Below are 24,723 nucleotides of genomic sequence, written 5' to 3'. Positions count from 1 at the left end.
CTAGTATTAATCTTTACCTTCCCCTTTCATTTGGGATTTTTTTTTTTTTCTGGCGTCTTTTAAAAGCTTTTTTCTGTCTTTGATCTTCTAGTTTCATTTAAAGTAAAATGCCTTTTATTTTTTAAATTCCTACTTGGACTTTATTGGCTTCTTAAATTAATAGATTAACATCTTTAATCAATTTTTTAAAAAATTTCAGCCATTATTTCTTCACATATCACCTGGTTCTATAGTCCATGGGGTGGCAGAGTCGGACACAACTTGGTGACTGAACAGTGAAAACAATCATCTGGGCCCTTACTGTCTCATTCATTTCTGGGGCTCCAATTCCATATATATTAGACCATTCCAGTGTTTCCTCCATGTCTCCTGCTCTATCTTCAGTATTTTTTGACTTTTACTTTTGTCTCTCCTTTCTTCATTTGGCATGTTTTGTACCTACCTTCCTACTCATTGTCTCTTTAGATGTGCCTAATCAGCTCTAAAATTTACCCAGAGTTTTAATCCTTTTAATTGTTTTGTTTTCTAGTTATGTAATTCCAGTTTGGTTATTTTTCAAATCTTAAAAGTCACTTTTTATGGTTTCCAGTTTCTTGACAAAATTTATAAGCTTGACTTTTTCTCATGAATAGAACAAGCATAGTGGTATAAAGACTATCCTTGTTATTATTAAGCCTTTTTCTTTTGTCTGTGGTTTCTGTTGGTGCTGGCTGATTATGATTATCCTTCATCCCATCATCTTGGATTATTTGCTATTCATTTTATTTGAAAAAGTAATTATGGAAATAATTTAAGGCACTGGATCATGTTGCATTCTTCCAAATAGGAGTTTCATTGCCTTCTTTCAGGTCCTAAGGGTGCTAATAGTCCTGAACCAATACTTGAGGATTTCTAAGCCAAAATAATGATCCTAGTCCACAACTCCACTTTGGGGCTATGCTTCTTGGGGTCCTGTCACAGACTGGGGGATGTTTCACTAGGGTTACCATCTTTAATGTGTATTGGACTCCAAGCCTAGACCCAAATGACTGACAAATGCTCAGCTTTTTTTCTCACCTTTTCTTAAGTTGACTGGTTATAACTAGTACCGTCAAACAACATCTGCAGTCTAATACTGTTCAGAGTCTAGCCTATCTCTGCTGCTTCCATGATTTTCTTCTCACCAGAATGTGAGGTGTACAAAGAGCACAGATAATTGCCAGGTAATGCAGGAGCTTGCTCTACAAATAAACTATTTGTGGCTGACTACCAAGATGGAATAGTATTAATCTTTAAAAATAAGTTGAATATAGCTTTAAATCCCCAGGATAAACCAAGAATTCTCAGGACATCTCTTCATCCATAATCCAACTGGATTAACACAAGATCCAATAAGACCCTCGCAACATTCCTGCACTATGCTCTAATCATCTGGGTCTAGGAGGAACATTTTACTAACAATTCTCTTTTTAGCATATCAAAATAAAATGCTGCTTCTCTCTGAGGCTGTTTCACTTAAAAATTTTATCTACGCTGTAGGCCTCATGATTTTCCATTAAACTACTTTGTCATATTATACTCTAGACAATAGGCTTAGTGTTATAGTAGGTGTGAACATCCACATGTGCATGCATGCTAAGTCACTTCAGTTGTGTCCAACTCTGTGTGACCCTACAGATTGTAGCCTGCCAGACTCCTCTGTCCATGGGATTCTGCAGGCAAGAATACTGGAGTGGGTTGCTGTGCCTTCCTCAAGGGGATCTTCCCAGCACAGGCATTGAACCTGCACCTCTTATGTCTCCTGCATTGGCAGGTGGGTTCTTTACCACTAGTGTCAACTGGGAAGCCCAAACATCTATATAACTGGCTCTAATTAGGCTGATGATAACTAGAACATTCTTGTTCACTATCTGAAGCCAATAATTGATAAGAACAGATAACTACACTTGATCTTAGCCAAAAGGCTGAATCACCAGTCCAGGTTCCATGCATGATACTGGATGCTTGGGGCTGGTGCACTGAGACGACCCAGAGGGATTGTACGGGGAGGGAGGAGGGAGGGGGGTTCAGGATGGGAACACCTGTATCCCTGTGGCAGATTCATGGTGACGTATGGCAAAACCAATACAATATTGTAAAGTAATTAACCTCCAATTAAATAAATTTATATTTTTTAAAAAATTAAAAAATAAAAGCAAAAAAAAAAAAAAATAAAGCCAATAATTATAGTACTTTCAGAGACCTTCGTTTAAGAACATGGGAGAAAAATTAATTATATAATAATTCTATAAGAATACAGAGTCTGTTTAGTTCTGAAACTTTTTTTTCATTTCCTGAAATCTATCCATAGCGACATAGAAATGAAAATAAATTCACAAGAAACAATTTTCAGCAAACAGCTGACTAACAAAACCCTAACACTCCAAATTACATGTGAATACTGTAGTAGGCAACTGAGACCAGAAACAGTACAAGTGTATGTAGGAACTCAAGAGGACATTTTGGGAAAGAAATGAGCTTAAAATAGGGTTCAAACATCCAAGAGGGTGAGACAGGACAGAAAGTAACTAATCAGAGGTAGCAGATCTTTTACCAGTAAAATAACTTTCTACAAGCAATATTATTATTTTGGAAAGCAAAGCCTTGGTCCCTGAAGCCTGTGAATAAATCAGGAAGTTGAGAACTATGTGCAGAAGCTCTTTAGAGCTAGGTTAGGTACTGAGAGGCAGAGGAAATGTAACTTCATAAAGCTGCCATATTTTAGGGAAGTCATTTGCTATAGCAATGGAGGAGAAAGTGCACCAGAGATTAGTTCTGTAAGGCTATCGTGGCCCTTCTTTCTACCTCCTGATGATAGTCTAGGAAAATTAAAATATGAGGATTGTGAAAGTCATATGCATAATAGTTACTGAAAGCTACAGTAAGAAAACACAATTTTCTTATAGAAGATGAAAATTTACCATAAAACAAATGAAATCTGTAATTTCAACATGAATCTGAAAAGCTTAACAAAACAATCATAGCTGTGAAGTAAAATCACAAAGAAATAATAAGCATAAGACTCAGGTAGCTGGGAGCCAGACAATAGGTTATCAATATCTACATTTTATGAGAATATAATCAGAGAATTGAGTGTTTTGACATCTTGGGGATGTGTAGTAAAGAATTATCCTTACTGGTTTGGTCTTTGCCCTCATGTCGTGGGAGGTAATTTCTAAGAAGAGTAGCTTTGTTTACCTGGGGCCCTGGGCCACATGGTATGTATCCCCTCTACCTCCCGAGAGGCTGGAGACTAAAAAATCAGGCATGAGGGCCGTCAACCATGTCCACATAACTGAGCCCCAGTGAAAACTCTGGAAACCAAGACTCAGATAAGCTCCCCTAGATGGCAGTATTCTGTGTGTGTCATTGCACATTGTTTCTGGGAGAGTAATGCTGTCCATGACTCCACTGCACATTTGGATTTCTGGCCTCTGTCTGTGTACCGATTCTCTTGGCTGATTTTAATCTGTTTCCTTTTGCTGTAATAAACCATAACTGTGAGTATAACTGTTTTCAGTAAGTTCTCTGCATCCTTCAAATATATCATCAACCCTAACAGGGGTCTTGGGAACCCTGAACTCTGAAGCTGGTGTCAGAAGTGAGGGTGGTGTCCTATGGACCACTTCCCTAACTTTGCAGGAAGTTTTTGAAGTTTGGCCACAAAAGAATGTATAATCAGGTTTGTAAGTCACACCTGCTGATGATAGTCTGGCCTTTCCCATTATCTCAGGCTGCTTTCTTGCTCCCAGGATCAGCATCTTTGCCCTAGGGCTGTCTTCTGAGGATGAAGACAACACTGTCAGGGCATTTCGGAAGAAGGGCCTGGCTCTCCTCTCAGCAGGTCTCACCTAGTGACTGACAGAATCTGTTGTAACAGATATCCTAGCTCTCTTGCCCCTCAGGTGGGTAACTTTGAGGCCTGGGTTTCATACTAATTTCCAGTTTTCCCATGGGATTACTCCAGGCAGTACCAGTGGTAGCCAGCCGGCTTGATAAGGCACCCTTTATTTACTGCCTTCCCTTCTTTGTCTGACTTCCCCACCTCTGACTGGTGTTTCCTGAATCCTCCAGATAAACTACCTGCACTCAAATCCTTGTCTCGGGATTACAGAGGGCATTTCCACAAGGCTATTTCCCTAAAATCCGCCCAGGAGCTAAAGTACTTGGTGCAGTGGGTGAGCACAGGATTCAAGCCAAGCCAGCTGGAATCCTTCCCAGGGAATTTTGTTCAATCTGAAATAGGGAGATGGGAGCTTTTTCCTCTTTGCTTTTTTCTCCTCCCTCTCAATGTATTTCCAGTAGAACCTAGGACAAAGTAGGAACTTGCTAAATATTTGCACAATATTTAATGCATACAAGTCCTACAATTTTTTTGCTGCCAAGACATTAATGATCAGGCATTAATTTAAAACATGTGAAATACTCTTATTACAGTATACCACAGTGCCATAGGACTTCCCTGGTGGCTCAGACAGTAAAGCGTCTGTCTACCATGCGGGAGACCCAGGTTCGATCCCTGGGTCAGGAAGATCCCCTGGAGAAGGAAATGGCAATCCACTCCAGTAACATTGCCTGGAAAATCCCATGGACAGAGGAGCCTGGTAGGCTACAGTCCATAGGGTCGCAAAGAGTCCGAGACAACTGAGTGACTTCACTTTCTTTCTTTCACAGTGCCACAGCACACTGCAGTAGTTGATTGAGCATGGGCTCAGGAACCAGACTGCTTGAGACTCAAGCTCAGCCACTTGCCAGTTGTTTGACTATGTAAGTTATTTGTCTGTAGTCTTTCAGCTTCTTTCTCTAGCCTCTTCAAGGGTTCTGAAACCCTAAACAACATGTCCTAGACTCACTTGCCAGGACGCCTCCAGTTGGGTTCTGCTGACAGGAGCTTAGCCGTCAGGAGGAGGGGGGAAGGCGCTCTTCCTTTCTTGGGGCTCCAGTAGCCTTACCAATGCTGTGCTACTCTGTGCTGGCTCCAGGAACAGGGGGCCCCGAAGGCTGCTGGCTTCCTGTAAAGCAGCTAGCAGCATCATCCTAATAATCCAACAGTTCACTTCCAAAAATCTCAGGAGCACACATTTGTGGGTTTTGGATAACACAGCTTTCTTTTCTGTTTCCCCAGGACAGGGATGCTAGGTGTTCTTGCAGTGCCCTCTGGATAGCAACAGTCTCCCTTTTGGTCCTTCAGTCCTTCTGTCAGGATTCCCTCAAAACAAAGGGAATAACATTCCTTCTGAAATGTCCAAAGTGGCTTCTCCTTTCCTGACTGAATATGAACTGACACTGTGACCTAGGGCAACTAACTCACTCTTTGCCTTAGTGACTTCCTCTGTAAAGTGAAGATAACAGTAGTATTTCTATCTCATTGGCATTATTAGGATTAAGTATTTTTAGAGCACTTAGAACAGTGGCTGGCACAAAGCAGACATAATGTTTGTTAAATAAATGGCATCGCGTATCACATTCTCTTGTTAAATACATGACATCAGCCATGAATGTTGTAAGTCTAAGATCCCCCAGCACACATCTGTCACTATGTGCAACCTGCCCCATGATCTGCCCTTATCATTCCTTACTGCTTGTTACAGTCACCGCCCTACCTGTGTCTTGTCTTCTCCTTTGCTCTTTGTCATAAATCAGCATGTATGTTTTCGGTTTTTTTCTCATCTGCTTTAGACATAATATAGGCATCCAGAGGCACAGAGCTTTAAGGTTTCCCTGAAGCTGTTGCAGGGGTGGGAGGGGTGTGCAGGCTGGGCAGCAGCACTGGCACTGGAGGACAAGCATTAGAAGCTAAGGTGAACCAGACTGTTGAGAGTGGAGTGCTGTAGGGATTTTGTGCAGGAGAAAGGCTTGAGAAATACAGATTCTTTGGGTTAAATCTTATCCATGTTAAGATTATTTTACATTTGTATGGAATTATCCCACTGACTTCTGTTTTTTATTTTTGAGCATAGACTTGCTTTTGATTTCCTACTCAACAGAGAGAGCACACTCAGATTCTAGGTTACATGTACTCCATTCCCAAGATCCTTGAGACCAGTCCTCCTCACCCTGCCACTCCCCGAACCACCCCCCTCCAAAAAAAGAGCCCCCCAACACACAATGTGGGAATGAGAAAGGCCTTGAGGTTACTGAACAGACAAAATACTGCTGTGTCTGTACAAAGGTGGGATCATTGTCTAGAGAACTGGTTACAGAAATTCCTAGAATGACAAAGTTTTCCACAAAGTAAGATCAGTTTAACTTTCATTTCAGCTTGTCCTACTAGGCAAAGAATAACTCTTCTTTATTAATTAGTTCAATCTTCAACTATGGGTAATTTTTTTAGTCTAATTAGAATCCTAGGCTTTGAATTTAGATGGATGTTTTTTAAAGTGTATCTGAAAAATCTCATATTGTTTGCAAACATATTTTTAAATACCATCAAATTACTAAGCATAGTAAATTATCTGGAGGGCAAAGTTGTATGCCACTCCAATGAGTATTTACACCAGAATTTACAATTTTTATCATTACCAAACTTTAAATTTGTCATTGGCTAGATACAAGATCTGCATATTAATATATCACAAACTGACTTTCACTGGAAACACCTACAAAAAAGTAGACAAAAAATTTTTTAGAAGTTACAAAAGAGTTCTTTTCCTACTGTATGAAAGCAATATATATTCAGTTAAATATGAGCCAAATGAACAATGCTATTACCCAATTCAATAACTGCTGACTCTCTTCACTGCTCTTTTCTAAAATAGAAGAATAGTAGTCATTTCCTCTCAAAAGATCCCTGTTTTCATACTGTATTTTGCAGTTCTCATTGTTAAAGTTTAAATTGTTCTTGACTGTTTTGGATTCAGTACTCTGCAACTGGAAAAAATAAATCATTGGCCTTTAAGGGAAAAAAAGCTTTACTGAGGCATATTTTACATATCACAAATTTACCCTCTCAAGTGTACACTTCAAAGATTTTTAATTTATACAGTTGTGAAACTATCACCGTAATTCAGTTTCAGAATATTTCCATCTTCTGAAAAAAGCTTTGTGCCTCTGTGCTGTCAAACTGGTTTCTATGTTCAGCCCTAAGGCAACCACTCTTCTGCTTTCTGTGCCTTTTCTAGAAATTTCACATAGACACAATCATACAATATGTTGTCTTTTGTGTCTTGCTTGCCTTAGTTTAAGGGTTCATCCATGTTATAACTTGTATTAGTGTCTGTCCGTTTTCCCCTTGATTCCTTTTTATTGATGAAGAATTCCAGTATATAGATATACCACATTTTTCTTTATTCGTTCATCAGTTTGTGGACATTGGGATTGTTTCTAGTTTTTGGCTATTATAAGAAAAGCTGCTATAAACATTCATATACAAGTTATTTCTGCAGATATAGGTTTTCTTTTCTCTTGGGTAGATCCTAGGAATGGAAGTGCCAGATAAATATATGTGCAAATTTTGAGAAACTGCTAAATGGTTAGCCATAGTGACTGTACCCATCAGTATACTGATGCATGAGTGTTCCAATTTTTCCATATCTTCACCCACACCTGCTATTTCCTACCTTTTTGACTACAAGCACCCCAGTAGGTGCGAGGTAGTATTTTACTGTAGGTTTAATTTGCATTTTCCTGATGATTAATGATGCAAAACAAATTTTCATATGCTTAGTAGCCATTCAATTCAGTTCAGTTCAGTCGCTCAGTCGTGTCAGACTCTGCGACCCCAGGAATCGCAGCACACCAGGCCTCCCTGTCCATCACCAACTCTCAGAGTTCACTCAGACTCATGTCCATTGAGTCAGTGATGCCATCCAGCCATCTCATCCTCTGTCATCCCCCTCTCCTCCTGCCCCCAATCCCTCCCAGCATCAGTCTTTTCCAATGAGTCAACTCTTCTCATGAGGTGGCCAAAGTATTGGAATTTCAGCTTCAGCATCATTCCCTCCAAAGAAATCCCAGGGCTGATCTCCTTCAGAATGGACTGGTTGGATCTCCTTGCAGTCCAAGGGACTCTCAAGAGTCTTCTCCAACACCACAGTTGAAAAGCATCAATTCTTCGGCACTCAGCTTTCTTCACAGTCCAACTCTCACATCCATACGTGATCACTGGAAAAGCCACAGCCTTGACTAGACGGACCTTTGTCGGCAAAGTAATGTCTCTGCTTTTCAATATGCTATCAAGGTTGATCATAAGTTTTCTTCCAAGGAGTAAGCGTCTTTTAATTTCATGGCTGCAATCACCATCTGCAGTGATTTTGGAGCCCAAGAAAATAAACTCTGACACTGTTTCCACTGTTTCCCCATCTATTTCCCATGAAGTGATGGGACCAGATGCCATGATCTTCGTTTTCTGAATGTTGAGCTTTAAGCCAACTTTTTCACTCTCCTCTTTCACTTTCATCCAGAGGCTTTTTAGTTCTTCACTTTCTGCCATAAGGGTGGTGTCATCTGCATATCTGAGATTATTGAGATCTCTCCCCGCAATCTTGATTCCAGCTTGTGCTTCTTCCAGCCCAGTGTTTCTCATGATGTACTCTGCCTATAAGTTAAATAAGCAGGGTGACAATATACAGCCTTGACGTACTCCTTTTCCTTTCCAGTCTGTTGTTCCATGTCCAGTTCTAACTGTTGCTTCCTGATCTGCATACAGATTTCTCAAGAGGCAGGTCAAGTGCTCTGGTATTCCCATCTCTTTCAGAATTTTCCACAGTTTATTGTGATCCACACAAAGGCTTTGGCATAGTCAGTAAAGCAGAAATAGATGTTTTTCTGGAACTTTCTTGCTTTTTCGATGATCCAGTGGATGTTGGCAATTTGATCTCTGGTTCCTCTGCCTTTTCTAAAACCATTAGTCATTGGCTTTTTAGCACAGACTTATTCATGACCTAGTATCCTACATACAGGAGGATGATTTTTTGCACATGTACATATCTATATATGTATATATGTAAATATATATACATATACCCCTATATATGTATATATATGTGCATATATATACATATATATCCCTATGTAGGGATTCCTAGGTGGTTCACTGGTAAAGAATCCACCTGCCAATGTAGGAGACTCAGGTTTGATCCCTGGGTTAGGAAGATGTCCTAGAGAAGGAAATAGCAACCCACTGCTGTATTCTTGCCTGAAAAGTTCCATGGACAGTGGAGCCTGGCTGGCCACAGTCTGCAGGGCCACAAAGAATCAGACACAAATAACCGAGCATGAGAAATATCTTTGTAACTAGGACCCCAACCAAAGTACACCATGCTAGGCATATTACAGCTTAATACAAATGATTACTTTTATCATTTTGTGAACAACAGACAGAAGATCCTTACTATTTAACTCCATTTATTTGTGCTATCTTTTTTTACAGTCTACTTCTGTGCTGTGCTGTGCTTATTTGCTCAGTCATGTCCAACTCTTTTCGACCCCATGGATGGCAGACCACCAGGATCCTCGTCCAAGGGGATTCTCTGGGCAAGAATGCTGGGGTGGGTTGCCATGCCCTCCTCCAGGGGATCTTCTCAATCCAGGGATCGAACCCAGGTCTCCTGTATCACAGGAGGATTCTTTACCGACTGAGCCACCAGGGAAGCCCAGAGTCTACTTCTACATGCTATAAAAACTCACAGTTCAGTTCAGTCGCTCAGTCGTGTCCAACTCTTTGCAACCCCCTGGACTGCAGCACACCAGGCTTCCCTGTCCATCACCAACTACTGGAGCCTACTCAAACTCATGTCCATAGTCGGTGATGCCATCCAACCATCTCATCCTCGGTCATCCCCTTCTCCTCTGGCCTTCAATCTTTCCCAGCATCAGGGTCTTTTAAAATGAGTCAGTTCTTCACATTAGGTGGCCAAAGTACTGGAGTTTCAGTTTCAGTATCATTCTTTCCAATGAATATTCAGGACTGATATCCTTTAGGATGGAATGGTTGGATCTCCTTGCAGTCCAAGGGACTCTTAAGAGTCTTCTCCAACACCACAGTTCAAAAGCATCAATTCTTTGGTGCTTCAGCTCTCACATCCATACATGACTACTGGAAAAATCATAGCCTTGACTAGACGGACCTTTGTTGGCAAAGTAATGTCTCTGCTTTTTAATATGCTGTCTAGGTTGGTCATAGGTTTTCCTCCAAGGAGCATGCATCTTTTAACTGCATGGCTGCAGTGACCATCTGCAGTGATTTTGAAGCCCAAGAAAATAAAGCCTGTTACTGTTTCCACTGTTTCCCCATCTATTTGCCATGAAGTAATGGGACCAGATGCCATGATCTTAGATTTCTGAACTTTTAAGCCAACTTTTTCACTCTCCTCTTTCACTTTCATCAAGAGGCTCTTTAGGAGTTCTTCGCTTTCTGCCATAAGGGTGGTGTCATCTGCATATCTGAGGTTATTGAGGTCTCTCCCAGCAATCTTGATTCTAGCTTGTGCTTCATCCAGCCTGGCATTTCTCATGATGTACTCTGCATTTAAGTTAAATAAGCAGGCTGACAAGACACAGCCTTGATGTACTCCTTTCCCAATTTGGAACCAGTCTGTTGTTCCATGTCCAGTTCTGACTGTTGCTTCCTGACCTGCATACAGATTTTTCAGGAAGCAGGTCAGGTGATCTGGTATTCCCATCTCTTTAAGGATTTTCCAGTTTGTTGTGATCCACACTGTCAAAGGCTTGGGCATAGTCAGGAAAGAAGAAAAAGATGTTTTTCTGGAACGCTCTTGCTTTTTCAATGATCCAGCAGATGTTGGCAATTTGATCTCTGGTTCCTCTGACTTTTCTAAATCCAGCTTGAACATCTGGAATTTCATGGTTCACGTACTGTTGAACCCTGGCTTGGAGAATTTTGAGTATTACTTTGCTAGCATGTGAGATGAGTGCAATTGTGTGGTAGTTTGGTGGCTCAGAGGATAAAGCGTCTGCCTACAATGCAGGAGACCAGGGTTCCATCCCTGGGTTGGGAAGATTCCCTGGAGAAGGAAATGGCAACCCACTCCAGTATTCTTGCCTGGAGAATCCCATGGATAGAGAAGTCTGGTGGGCTACAGTCCACCACGTTGCAAAGAGCCAGACACAACTGAGCGACTTCACTTTCACTCTGAGCATTCTTTGGCATTACCTTTGGGATTGGAATGCAAACTGACCTTTTCCAGTACAGGATAAAACCCCAGAATATTATTCTGTATTAAAAAATAATTCTCTTAAAATTTACATAATTATCATTGCCTGTAATTTTTTTCTCCTCCTGAGGATTTAGGATCATTTTCCTTAAGCAGGATTGCAGAAAATGAATTCTCAGCTTTTCTTCTTTGTTGTCTGAAAATATCTTATTTCAGCTTGATTCTTGAAAGCTTTTTCTCTATAGAACTTGGATAGCAGTATTTTTTTTTTTTCTCTAGTAATTTAAAGATGTCATTCTATGATCTCTGGATTTCATGGTTAGGTTGAAGAGTCAGGATTCAGACTTAGTGTTGCTTTTTAAAATTTACTGTCTTTTCCCTCTGGTTCCTAAGATGTTATCTGTCTTTTGTTTTCACATTTTTATTATGATTTGCTCCAGATGACCTCCTCTACTAGCAGAGATTTGACCTTTATTCTATGAGACAGAACCAACCTCTCTAATAGGTAGGATAAGGGGCTGAGTATCTCAACCAATGAGGGACTGAATCGTATGTATCCAGGCCATGTTGTAAAGTCTTAGTAAGACGAAGTTCACATCTGACTCACTCCTAATCCTTAGATATTGTCACATGGGCTTTTGCTTGAGGTTCTAGTGGTCTCTGTCTCCTTATTCTTGAAAGACTATCAAAGATTCATTTCTGCTCTTTTGGTGGACATTTAGTTCACACTAATTCATAAAATAGTGTTGTTTTAAGAAAAATAACTAACTTCATTTTCTTACCATTTGTCACTGAAAATGTTAGCAACATTAGAGGTTTTTGTTTTTTCTTAACCTGCATTTTCATTTCTTCAAAAATTTACTCTTGAGTTACATCACTAAGTTGACTCTCTGAACAGTTAGGCCTCAGAACTAGTGGTCTACTCATAAGTGGGTGTGCCCATGTGATAACACTTTAGTATGCTTATCCTTCTCCCATTGCCTTTGAAACAACTTGAAAATATAAAACTCCAATATAAGATTCAACTCCAACGTAAGATTCATCTTTCAGAAAGTAGTATGTGTTGCAGAGCAATTAATAGCTTTCTGTTTTTCATATTAACTGTGCAACTTCAGAGAACAACAATTATTTTATATGCAGCTTACCTTATGGAAAGTATACTTAATTGTGATTATATGAGTTGAGGGGCTTCAGTGATAAAGAACCCACCTGTACTGCAGAAGACTAAGGAGACTGGAGTTCGGGAAGATCCCTTGGAGTAGGAAATGGCAACCCATTCCAGCATTCTTGCTGGGAAAATCCCATGAACAGAGGAGCCTGGCAAGCCACAGTCCATAGAATCACAAAGAGTCAAGACACAACTAAGCAAGTACATCATCAGGTAATGATGAGTTGATAAGTTAATAAAGTTAATAGTAATTATTAAGAAATTATTCACTGCTTTGTGTGTGTGAGGGGGAGATACAAAAAATGTTTATACTGCCCTTTCCTCAAGGTTTTCTAGTTTGATTTGACGATTAGATTATGAAAAGTACAAATTTTTAGGATAAGTGACTGAGTAAATGACATGAATTTCAATAGGTAGTACAACCCAGAACAGTTCTATACAATCCTGCCAGGTTGACATTGCTATAGATAAATTCCAGTTTCTCTATAGAACAGCTATTTATACTTATAGGATAGGGGACAAACTTTCCAAACAGCTTTGATCTTAGCTCATAATTAATTTACTGCTAAAGATTTTCACTGTTTACAGTTTGTGAGATGCTGAATTCAGGCAAAGTTTGGCAAATAAAGTGATATACTGGAATCATCTAGTGGAAAAAGCCCTGGTAAGATCATTTTACCAAAAGACTAAGATGACTGAACAGTAATATGTAATCTGAAGTTTGTTCTATATATTTTAGTACATTTGAGTAGTTGTAAAATTCTTCATCAAATACTGTTCTGAAATAACTGGGCTCACACTTATTGGTACTTATAACCAAAGGATTTCCTTGAACCAAGATATTTATCTTTTAATATTAATTATAATCTCTTAACCACCTAACAATTGTTAATATTAAAATATTCCTCATATTATGATCACATTGGATAAGGAAGTTGCAACCCACTCCAGTATTCTTGCCTGGGAAATCCCAAGGAGAGAAGAGCCTGGCGGGCTACACTCCATGGAGTCTTAAAAGAGCTGGACACAACTTAGCAACTAAACAACACACACACATAGTGAAGGAAATGACAACCCACTCCAGTATTCTTGCTTGGAAAATCCCATGGACAGAGGCGCCTGGCAGGCTACCATCCACAGGGTCGCAAAAAGTCGGACACAACTGAAGCAACTTAGCATAGCATGGTTACACACTCACAGAATTATAGAGATTGTCCCCCAAATGTCACTTTACTGTCAACTAAAAGTCTAGAAATGTTAAATGTACCATTCAAAATCACAGCCCTTGTTGGATTGTAATTTATACATTTTTAAAAATAAAAAACATAAACACTTTCCTCTTTATGATCTTTTAGAAAGATGCCAATATTCTAAAAAAAAAATCAAATCATCTTTAGTACTATCTCTTCAGAGGACATTTCAGTTTTCTGATAAAGTCACGATAGTTAGACTAATGGCATAGTGAATATATACTAAGTAATGCATAATAGTGAACTAGGCCTTTTGTATATTTAATCCATTCTTTCTAAACATTTGGGATTAAGATTTTTGTGTGTGTGATCCAACTCATCATCTGATGCACTTGCTCAGTTGCTTAGTCTGATCTGGCTCTTTGTGACTCTATGTGGCCTGCCAGGGCCTCTGTTCATACCAGATTCTCTATATAGTTTCTATTTAAAAAACTGTTCTATAACCAACCACTGTCTAGATCTCACTCAAACCTTATTTATGACTTCATTGTGCATCTCAATGTTACTTTTAGATCAGGAAGTACAGCAGAGTAAAGACTTACATGGAGCATAAAAGTAGACTAAATATAGAAATGTTTTCCTGTTCTTTGCTGTGATGGAATAAAGAATGGAAACTGGTGTCAGCAGGGTTGGCTCCTTCTGATGGTTTTAAGGGAAAGATCTATTGCAGACCCTTTCCTTAGCTTGTAGATGGCCATCCTCTCCGTGTCTTTTCACATCATCTTACCGCCATGCCTGACTCTATGGCCAAACTTAACCTTTCTTCTTACAAGGATACTAGTCAAATTAGATTAGGGGCCACCCAGTTCCAGTATGACCACATCGTAACTAATTACGTTTGCAATGACCCTATTGTCAAATAAGATCAGTTACAATTGTGCTATAAAAACACACAAAAATTCAAATAAAAAAAACATACATTATTCAAATAGCAACAAAAAGATCATTAATGCCTTAGTTTTCAATTTTATTTTTAAACTCAGTAATACTAAGTACATGCATAACATTGTGCAACTAACATCCATTTCCGTTTTCAAAAACCTAGTTTTTATTAATAAATCTAGATAAATAGCTGCCGGAACTGAGGTTCAACCGAGCCGGATAACAGTATACAAACTAAATAGGAGCACGCAGTCTAACAAATGCCAGCGAACTTATTGAGTATTTAAAATCTGTTGAAACCAACTGTCACTGTAACATATGCGCCAACAGGAAAAATAACCCTCCAAGCTAAATACAACACAGAAATAGCTTAAGATGTCAGTCAACGTCCTCCTACCCCGGGAAGGGCGACTGGTGACGCCTGGAAGCAGTAAGTTAAGGTCGCTCGGATGCGCTCGCACGCGCTTGTACCAGAAACTAAAACGAAGGTTCTTAACTTGCGCTTGGAGAACCCTTGAAACGACACGGCACGCTTAAATGCGGTGGAGGGTGCAGAGCGTTCACGGGATTTTCGACAGGAAGGTTTTAAAAACGACCGCATTGCAGGGACCGGACAGGGACCATCGCGGTGACAGCGAGCGGGCCTTGAGGCCAGGGTCGCAGGACTTAGAACCCTCCGCGGAGCGATCGGGTGGAGGGGTGATGGGTGAAGAACGGCGGCGAGGTGTGGACCTAGCCCCGGGTTCGCGGTCTGGGAACTAGGCCCGGATGCCGGGGCGGGGCCGGGAAGACACCGCCTACCGGCGGCCCTGTTTACCCCGGAATATGACGCCCAGACAAAGGGAGAGGGAAGAGGGGTCCCGCAGGGACTTCACAGGCGGGGCTATAGCCCCGAACATTTCCCCCCACCCCTCCTCGGTCCGCGTCACCCGTCTTCCTCTGGTCCTACCCAAGCCTCTGCGACACCTGGCGGGGCTGGCCGTTGGCCGCAGCGCACGCTCCTCAACCTGCCCATTTGTTATTCTCTGGATGGGGCGGCGACCACCGAGCCGGGAGCCAGGGCTGCGGGCCGCGCTGGGGCGGGGGACAAACAGGACCAGGGCAGCCGTCGGGGCCAGCAGGGACGTTACTTCTGCCGCCTCAGCGCCAGGAAACCAAGTGCCGCGGACCCGGAAGACCTGCCCTGCGGCTAGCGACTGGGAATTTTTAAATCTGGCTGAGTTTACCCCGAGGGCCAGCCACGCCCCCCGCCGCCTGCCTCAGCCAGTCAGCGCCAGGCCCGCCATTTTTCAAACCCTCTTCTGGCCGCCAATCAGGATCGAGTAGCACATTCCTCTCCTGACCGGTTCTAACGGGTCTGGGAGTTAACGACCCGGGCGACCCACCGAACCTGCTAGGCTGCGGCCGGGGGGACGGACCTGGCGCCATACTGACCAATAGAAAGCCGTCTTGGTGAGGGGGCGGGGCCTCCTCGAGTTTGAATAATCCCCAGGGCCAATCGGAGCGGCGGGGGTGTGGTCTGTGACCCGGCTCGTCAAGTTGCAGTGGCGCGGAGAAGTCTGCAAAACAAGAGGCGGAGGATTGCGTTAGCGACGAACCAGTTCACGCCGGAGCCAGGGCAGCAGCGTAGCGGTCAGACGCGGCCGCTGCGCGGAACGCTGAGGAAAATCTTTCACCAGGCAAGAGCCCGCTGCGGGCCCCGGGTGCGCGGTCGGCTGGCCTCCTTCCGTCACGGCTTGCTGGGGCGCCGCTGCTGCTGGGGGCGAGCCCCGCTGGTGGTTTCCGGGTGCGGGCCTGACGGGCCGGGCTGCGGAGGCGCGAAGCTCGGCTGGGCCCGGCTTCGGAGTCTTGAACGCGGGGCGCGAGGCGGCAGCTGGGGACGCGGCTCGCGGCGTGGAAGCCCGGGGCTTTCCTGTCAGGAAGGGCTAGGCTGGGGCGGGCGGCAGGCCCGCGAGTGTGGCGGGGGGGGGGGGAGGGCGCGGGCGTTTGGGCGGGAAGCAGCCCCGCCCGCCAGCGCTCGACCGCTCTCCCGCCAGGTGGACACGCAGCCTCCGCCGCAGCAGCAGCAGCATCATGGGGAAGGGCGACCCCAACAAGCCGCGGGGCAAGATGTCTTCGTACGCCTTCTTCGTGCAGACCTGCCGCGAGGAGCACAAGAAGAAGCACCCCGACTCCTCAGTCAATTTCGCAGAGTTTTCCAAGAAATGTTCCGAGAGATGGAAGGTGAGCCGGGGCGCCCGGGGGCCTCACGCGGGCGGGTGGCCGTGACTTTGAACTTCCCCTCGCGACTGACGCGCATGCATGTTCTATTACGAGTTTAAAGTACAGGACTTAGGGTGCTTGTTTATTTTAAGGTGACTGAGGCAAAACGGTCCTTACTGAGGAAAACCGGGAGCTAAAGAGGATCACGCTTTTTTGGAGACGGATACGGGTTTCGAGTCCTGCTATATATTTACTGTTCTTTTTATGCTTACAGACCATGTCGGCCAAGGAAAAGTCCAAGTTCGAAGACATGGCAAAAAGTGACAAAGCTCGCTACGACAGGGAGATGAAAAATTATGTCCCTCCTAAAGGTGACAAGAAGGGAAAGAAAAAAGATCCCAACGCTCCGAAAAGGCCTCCGTAAGTATCTTTTAAAACCAACCGAATTGCCTCCCCCCCATTTTTTTTCATTCAAGTTATTACAACTCTGTTCCTTCCTTTCAGATCTGCCTTCTTCCTGTTTTGCTCCGAACATCGCCCAAAGATCAAAAGTGAACACCCTGGCTTATCCATTGGGGATACTGCAAAAAAATTGGGTGAAATGTGGTCTGAGCAGTCAGCCAAAGATAAACAGCCGTATGAACAGAAAGCAGCTAAGCTAAAGGAGAAATACGAAAAGGTGTGTTGTCCTCACTTTTTTTTTAAGCCAGTGTGAAATCCAATAGATATTTTCTAAATCAGTATGTTAGAAATAGAAACTAGAAATTTGGGAGCTGTATACATAGTTAATGGTTTTCAGTTTTGTTTTGAAAAGGTCTAGTGAGAATTGTACACTTAGGCAACACAAGCTAATTGAAACTTTTCTTTTGACCGAAACCAATGTCTGTAGCATTGGTAGGTTGGTGCATTCAGACTCATTTGTAGTAAAATAGGTCTCTTAGTTGAAAAGACTGGAGGGTCAAATGTTTTATGTAGATGTATCTAAGATATGAAGTTAGGGGGTGGGGGCTATGTGAGATTAACAGATAATGGTAGTGAAAGTACTGACATCAGTCTAATACACCCCAGTAATAAGCTTTCTAAGACCTATGGGGATCAAATGCTCTCAAAACCCAAGTTTTAGACTATCATTGGGGTTATTGGCCAATAATTGCAGATTGTTTACAACTTAGTGGTTTTCAAGGTTGGGTAATGACACCGGATGCTGATTTTATTTTTTTTAACTATTTCAGGATATTGCTGCATACCGTGCCAAGGGCAAGAGTGAAGCGGGAAAAAAGGGCCCTGGCAGGCCGACAGGCTCCAAGAAGAAAAATGAACCAGAAGATGAGGAGGAAGAAGAGGAGGAAGAAGATGAAGATGAGGAGGAGGAGGAGGAAGATGAGGAATAAATGGCTATCTTGTAATGATGTGTGTGGAGTGTGCGTGTGTGCTCAGGCAATTGTTTTGCTAAGAATGTGAATTCAAGTGCAGCTCAATATTAGCTTCAGTATAAAAACTGTACAGATTTTTGTATAGCTGATAAAATTCTTTGTAGAGAAAATACTTTTTTAAAAATGCTTTTGAGGGGCTACTACATACAGTTAGAGTTTCAAGCTTCTGATGTTAAATGTTTCTAAATATTTAATGGTTTCTTTAATTTCTTGACTTGTGTATGGTAGCACAGCAAACTCATAGAAATTAGCATCAATAGGAACTTTTGGGTTTTCTAGAACGAGAATGTTGCGTTTTGTTTTTTTTAAAAAAATTTTGTAATAAAATTATATATATTATTCCTATTGTTCTTGTCTTATATGCTAAATTAGCTTTTACTTTTCATGGTCTGGAGCCATATCACTTTTTTTGTCTTTCTGCCTAATAGTTCTGAGACATGGTTGATTTAGTAAAATGTTTTGTTAAAAGTCAAACATGCCAATATTCATATTTACATAGAGTGTTCTTTAAAAATCAATTCTGGAATGTAATGAACTTTAAAAATTTATGCAGTCTTACACACTGAGCAAGTTTTCTTCTTTACATTTATCTTCATTTGTTAGCTAACTTGTCCCTTGGGTTTTTTCCTTTTAGTTGGCATTTTAAGATTTCAAAAATCATTGTGGTCTTAAGCCTAGAATTCTGGGTAACTAACCCAAGAAAGCTTTTGAGATGATTATTATGATTTTCCATGACTAACGAGATGAAATTCCACTAGGATTTCTATTTACAGGTGAAAGCAGTTATTAAGAAATGCTCGTTTGAGAAAGCAGTTGCTTGTGTTTGAATTAGGTAAATATTTCAAATCATTATCAAGTTATTAGTGAAAGTTGGCCAAGTGTTGGCTGGAAGAGTATAGAAGAAATCTATTTGTTGATAGTTTGACAGTTAAACCTGACAATCTTGGTTACCTATTCTAGTTTTTACAATAGAAACCAAAATTCTTAATGCCCAACCATGAGAGCCTGGGTTGTCATCTTATGCCATATTCAGAGTAAATATTTCAAGATTGATTTCTTACATAACATTGTTAAATGGGAGGTGTAAGTTACTAGCATAATTCCCAGAGCAGATGTACTCAGGAAAAATCTTCAAACTTTTTAGTGATGGCCCTCCATTATCATATCACAGTTGTTATTTGGGGGCCTTTGCCGATTGTAAAAACTAGTTTTATGTGTTTAAAGTTTTTTAAAGACATACCCATATCTGGATCCCAAGTCCCCAGCTTTACCAAATACTTGCTGTGTGGACTTTGCCTCTGGGTTTATTTCTCTCCATTTGTATATGGGGTCAATATCTACTTCGAAGTGTTCTAATGATTAAACAAGAATGTATTTACAAGTACTGTATTTACAACAGTCCTTAATGCTTAGAAAAGATACTAGTTTCTAAAATTGAAATGCAGTGAAAATCTGTTTCTTAAGGATTTCTTTAAAATTAGATCCATGAAGTAGACCTATCAAGTTCCTTGTCACTTTTCTTTTGGGGATTTTTTGGGGACTACTTTCATTTTGTTTTTTAGATGAAATACATCTTAAATGTGTAAGCTAAGAATGACACACTAAAAATGAGCTGCTGCATAATCTCTGCATTTGAGATGAGTCCTCATTTGATATTCTATCAAGTGTTGATCAAAATTTGCAACACCCTTGTTTTTAAGACTAAATGACTTCAAGGAGTGGTTATGTTGGAAAGCATGAAAATACGGGTAAGGGTCATGTTCTGTTCCAGGCCAGCCAGTACTTGGGCGGGGGGGGGGGGGGTGGGTGTGCTTATGAAGACCATACCCTGGAAAATAAGTCGTATCTTTATATAAATGGGCTATATAGTTGGTAGTTTACAATCTTGATTTCCAACTACTGGCTTCTCCCAAGAGGCAACTCCAGGAGTAGAATGACACATCCTTCAAGAGAGATGGGAAGCACAATAGTCACAAAGGAAGCTTACTATATATGTTGTCCTGCCCCTTAATTCTCATTTTAGGTTCTTGGCTCAACAGAATTACCACATTTTACTTAAATAGCCATCTGCATAGTACTCCACTGAATAGATCATAATTTAACCAGTTCCCTAAAGATAGTTATGTTTGAATTTTTTTGCTTTAAGAACATTGCCATGAATATCTTGTATGTACGATTTCAGAAATTTCTATAAAAAGCATTTAAAAGTTTGCACATTAAAAAATGTGCTAATTATAATAGCTAAAACCTGTACTTGGTATATACTGGAACCTGCTCTCCGGCTGTTAACTTGCTGAAACTTGCCAAAATTGCTCTCCGAAGTTGTTCTGAAACACACTCCACAGCAATGACTGTTTCAGAGTGCCTGTTTCCTCAGCAACGTTATCAGTCTCAAACGTCTTAATCTTTGCTATCCTAATATATAAAAAATGGTTCCTCCTATTATGAATTTAGTATATTTTTATGTTAAAGAGCCATTTGTATTTCCGATGGCCTTGTCTCATTGGTCTTTTTTTAGTCATTTGTGGGAAATAAGGAAAATGACCCTTTGTGACATGCATTGTAAATATTGGTATTTTTTCTTTGTTGTCTTTTGACTTTATGATGCTTTTTTTCATGCAAAGATTTATTTTTATGAGGCAAATTTATTCTTTAGTGGCCTTGGGAGACCTTTCCCAAAGTTATCTTTGCTTTCTTATTATTTAATTAAATCTTTGATCCGTCTGGAATTTATTTTGGTACAAGAACTGAAGTAGGGTCTCAAGTTTCTTTCCTGATGGTAGCCACTACTTTTGGTCTTCTATAAAATCTGGGTTAGAAGATCCTAAGGTGCCCTACGTATTAAAGCAGTAACTTGCAAATTTGCTCAATGCAAGACAGTAAGCATTTTTGTATTCTACTTTTCAACAGAAATCATTTACTGTAAGCAGTAAACCATGTTTGTCTTAGCACAAACAGCATTATCTTAAAGCTAACTTCATTACATGCTGCTAAAAATGTTGACAAAGCAGTACTGACTTTATTTCTTGGGGAATAGCAAGAAGAAAGCTAAAGGACCTGTTTTGCCAATGCATAAGATGTAGTCCTTTTAAAAATAAAACATCTGTAGAAATAAGCCATTTGTGTACACGTCATGCCAGAAAGAGCAGGTGATCTATAAACATTTGTAAGCATAAATGCCCAGGGTAAAGGTGACAGCTACTGTTCAGCTCAGTCCTGTTGCTAAATGGAATGTGAGTCTAAGATTCCCAAATCTCCCAAAATTTTAAGTGGAACCAGAATTCTAGATATTTTTTAAAATGTGAAGTCTGAATTGTAAACATTGGCAGTGAATTCAAATGTTGAATTGAAAGAAAACATGTCCATAGGTAAGAGTCTGTCAAGGGTCACGGATTGGTTACTTCTATAAATTAGTGTATGTAAAATGTAATATTAATGGTATTTACTAAGTTAGGGCTGTTGGTAAAAGTTTATGTATAGGCATCCCAGCTAAGCATTATTTTCCCAGTTGTCTAGAAACCCTCGCCCTGTATGGAAACTCATCTAACTTATCCTGTTGTACAGTCTCTGAAGTCTAAACGGAATGTCACTGGGCTCCTGGGCCTTTGTTCTTCAGGACTTGGCCCAACCCTCTCTTAGCCTCAACTTGGGAGTTACCATAGCTAATAGAATACCTGCTCAGGAGCACAAATAGTATTTCACATTAAAAGGAAACAACTTTTAAGCAAAACTGCAATTCAATCATATTCATGTGTTATTCTTCAATTCTCTGTATTTCTGCAGTAAAGCTGAAACAGCTTATACAGAGAACAAACTAAAATACAAACAAAAAAAGTTATGAAATTAAGAGAGCTGATTTCAAAAAAGTGAGCTGATGAGCTTATACTGAGAATCAGATCAGTTTGAATAGGCTCAGTTTCTCTTTTTAAGTGAATTATTTTTTTAATTAAAAAAAATTTTTTTTCTATTTCTTGGCTATGCCATGCAGCATGTGGGATCTTAGTTCCCCGACTAGGCATCAAACCTGATCCCCCTGCAGTAGAAGCATGGAATCTTAACCACTGTGAGGTCTCAGGGATCTTTTTTTCTGATCAGCTTGGTAACATCAGACCTGGTGTATAACCTTTCAGTTTCCTCAGGTGTTAAAATCAGATTTTTCTTTTTCTGAACATTAAATGAGGCAGTACATCCAAGACACTTCTCTTTGTGGTAAGAAAAATAAATATTAGCTAAAAGTATGCATGATAACATGTATATATATTAATAATATAGTTATCATAATAAAACTACCAGATTCAGTTCTGAGATTCTTAACTCTAAGTGGAGAGGAAAACTAGTTATGTGGAAAATACAACAGAAATTCCTCCCACACAGCTCTGGGGATACTCAATATTTGAGCTATGTCCTTGACTTCAATACTATATTTGGGTATTTGGACAAGTTATTCAACTTTTTTTTTTTAAGTATAGTTGATTTACAATATGTATTAAGTTTCAGGTGTTCAGCATAGTGAATTCAGTTAGTCTGCAGATCAAATTCCATTATAGGTTAATAAGATACTGGGTATAATTCCCTGTGCTATATGGTAAATTCTGGTTGCTTATCAATTTTTACCTAGTTTGTTAATCCCATACCCCTAATTTGTCATTCACCTCTTCCCTTTACCCTTTGGTAACCATAAATTAACCACTTATTAATCCCATATTATTTATCCACATATATTTGATCACATATTCATATGTGACTTACTGTAGTTTTAGTTGTCTTTGATTTTACAAAACACATTTGTTGAATGAAGTCTTTTGGGAATTGCCGTTTTTACCCAACACTGCCCTACTGTCTTGTTTATAACCAGTTCATTCACGTTCATTGCCCTGTAACAGTCTATTGTGTGGTAATACCACAATTGATCCACTCTCCTGCTGATGGATATTTAGGTTGTCCTGGAGTTATTGCTGTTATAAATGACACTGGTATAAAAATTGCTATACAGCTCTGGCTTTTAAGCACAGCGCCTTCCAGCGATCTTGTCCTGTAAATCCCAGTTGCCTTAGGCAGCCTCCTCAGCTGGGTTGTTTCACCAAGGCTTGAGCTCTCCTTTCCTGGATGGTAGCTGGGAAAGTTCTTCAGGCAGATGGACATGCTGAACCGGGGATAACCCCGTGTGCTTCCTTTCTCTCACGTTATCACAGTCTGCTTTGCCTGTTACCCAGTTCCTGAAAACAGCTGCTGCATATTTTTTTGTCCAGTTTTATAGCCTTTTAGGACAACAGCATACTGTTGAGGATGGTAACAATTACTATGCCATGGCCAGACAGGGAAGCCTATTCATCTCTATTTTTTACGGAAAGTTTCAGTTTTGTTTTGGGTACTTAATCATTAAGACAGCTGGAGTTTATGTGCTCATATCAAAAGCCCCAGAGAAATTTCATTTAAAGATAATTGAAAGAATGTTCTTAGACGTTCTTCCAGATGCACAGTTAAATGATAAAGTAGACCACTGAAAACTACCATGCTGTGAGGTAGAGGTAACCATTTATTCCCTTGTGGATAACCATTTCAACCCCAGTGTAAGAAGCTTAAGTTATGATCTTAAACTCTTCACTTGGCAAGTGGAGGCAATGACATGTCACATATGAAAGACAGGCATATAAACATACACATAGCCTTAGAGGGTCTGCAGTATAGCTGTCTTAGTTCTTTTGATTAAAGACTGATTTTAAGACTTTGAAACCAGATAACAAGAGGTACCATTTATATTACTCTGACTACAGGACAGGAACTATTCTAAGCATTTCATGTATGTTAACTCATACAATCCTGATAAAAAGCCTATAAAATAGGCACTGTTATTTCCTTCATATTACTAATGGGAAAACTGAGGCATGGAGAAGCATTGATAACTTGCCAGGGTAACACAAGTAATTTGTAATGAAACAGGGATGCCAGTACAAACAAGTCCACCGTATATGCTATTCATATGAGCAGATTGTAAACATTCTGTTATGAGAATTAAGGAGCCCTCATCCGACCGCTTCCCTGGTGGCTAAAAGGTTAAAGCGTCTGCCTCCAATGCGGGAAACCCAGGTTCGATCCCTGGGTCAGGAAGATCCCCTGGAGAAGGAAATGGTAACCCACTCCAGTATTCTTGCTTGGAGAATCCCATGAATGGAGAAGCCTGGTAGGCTACAGTCCACGGGGTTGCAAAGAGTTGGACACGACTCAACGACTTCACTTTCACTTTCATCCGACCACTGCTCAGACACCCAAGGCCTGATCCACTTACAAAACCAAAATACACCAATCACAGTTATCGGCATTCATTTCAAAATCTTAAAATTGAGATGGGCAAAGCAATTATTGAATTTAGCTTAGAAACAACCCGTCTATTAATCTCTAATCCCAGAGACAGTGCTCCTCCCAAATCATTCTCTCTTTTATCCAATTTTTTTTCAACAGATTCTATTGAATAATAAGCATTCTCATAGGGCTCGGTACTTCTAAAAGTGCTTTCCACATGAATATTCATATACCCAATTTCTGGTCCATTAGCCATCTGGCTCAGGTCATGTACTTGTCATGGTCTTCCACTGAATTTTAAGTGGATAAAAATAATAATAAACAAACACACAGCTTGTCCAGAAATGATGATATAT

General features: G+C 40.6%; 1 protein-coding gene and 1 long non-coding RNA gene across 2 annotated transcripts in view; one reads left to right on the top strand and one right to left on the bottom strand.

Annotated features, from left to right (window-relative positions):
* LOC120855680 overlaps positions 1–1,527 on the bottom strand; it is a 1,686-nt gene extending 159 nt beyond the window's left edge. Inside the window, exon 1 of the long non-coding RNA XR_005719293.1 lies at positions 18–1,527. This is a non-coding gene — a long non-coding RNA (uncharacterized LOC120855680). The remainder of the gene's footprint in view (positions 1–17) is intronic.
* Positions 1,528–15,193: 13,666 nt separating this feature from the next.
* HMGB2 (high mobility group box 2) lies at positions 15,194–18,413 on the top strand. The gene is made up of 5 exons (XM_040230170.1): positions 15,194–16,111; positions 16,469–16,655; positions 16,909–17,054; positions 17,139–17,313; positions 17,867–18,413. The coding sequence occupies exons 2-5, from the start codon at positions 16,506–16,508 to the stop codon at positions 18,023–18,025; spliced, it is 630 nt and encodes a 209-aa protein (XP_040086104.1). The 5' UTR covers positions 15,194–16,111; positions 16,469–16,505; the 3' UTR covers positions 18,026–18,413.
* Positions 18,414–24,723: the final 6,310 nt, after the last annotated feature.

This window comes from Oryx dammah, unplaced genomic scaffold, assembly GCF_014754425.2.
Source record: "Oryx dammah isolate SB20612 unplaced genomic scaffold, SCBI_Odam_1.1 HiC_scaffold_1, whole genome shotgun sequence".
In the NCBI taxonomy this organism is placed as follows: Eukaryota; Metazoa; Chordata; class Mammalia; order Artiodactyla; family Bovidae; genus Oryx; species Oryx dammah.
Note: the sequence above shows the minus strand (reverse complement) of the source record. Positions and strands in the feature narration are given on the sequence as shown.

Excerpts from the sequence above, each read along its gene's own strand:
- HMGB2 (XM_040230170.1), top strand. The coding sequence starts at position 16,506 with ATGGGGAAGGGCGACCCCAACAAGCCGCGGGGCAAGATGTCTTCGTAC. Across the intron at positions 16,656-16,908 it reads AATGTTCCGAGAGATGGAAG|ACCATGTCGGCCAAGGAAAA; the intron begins GTGAGCCGGGGC and ends TTATGCTTACAG. Across the intron at positions 17,055-17,138 it reads AACGCTCCGAAAAGGCCTCC|ATCTGCCTTCTTCCTGTTTT; the intron begins GTAAGTATCTTT and ends CCTTCCTTTCAG.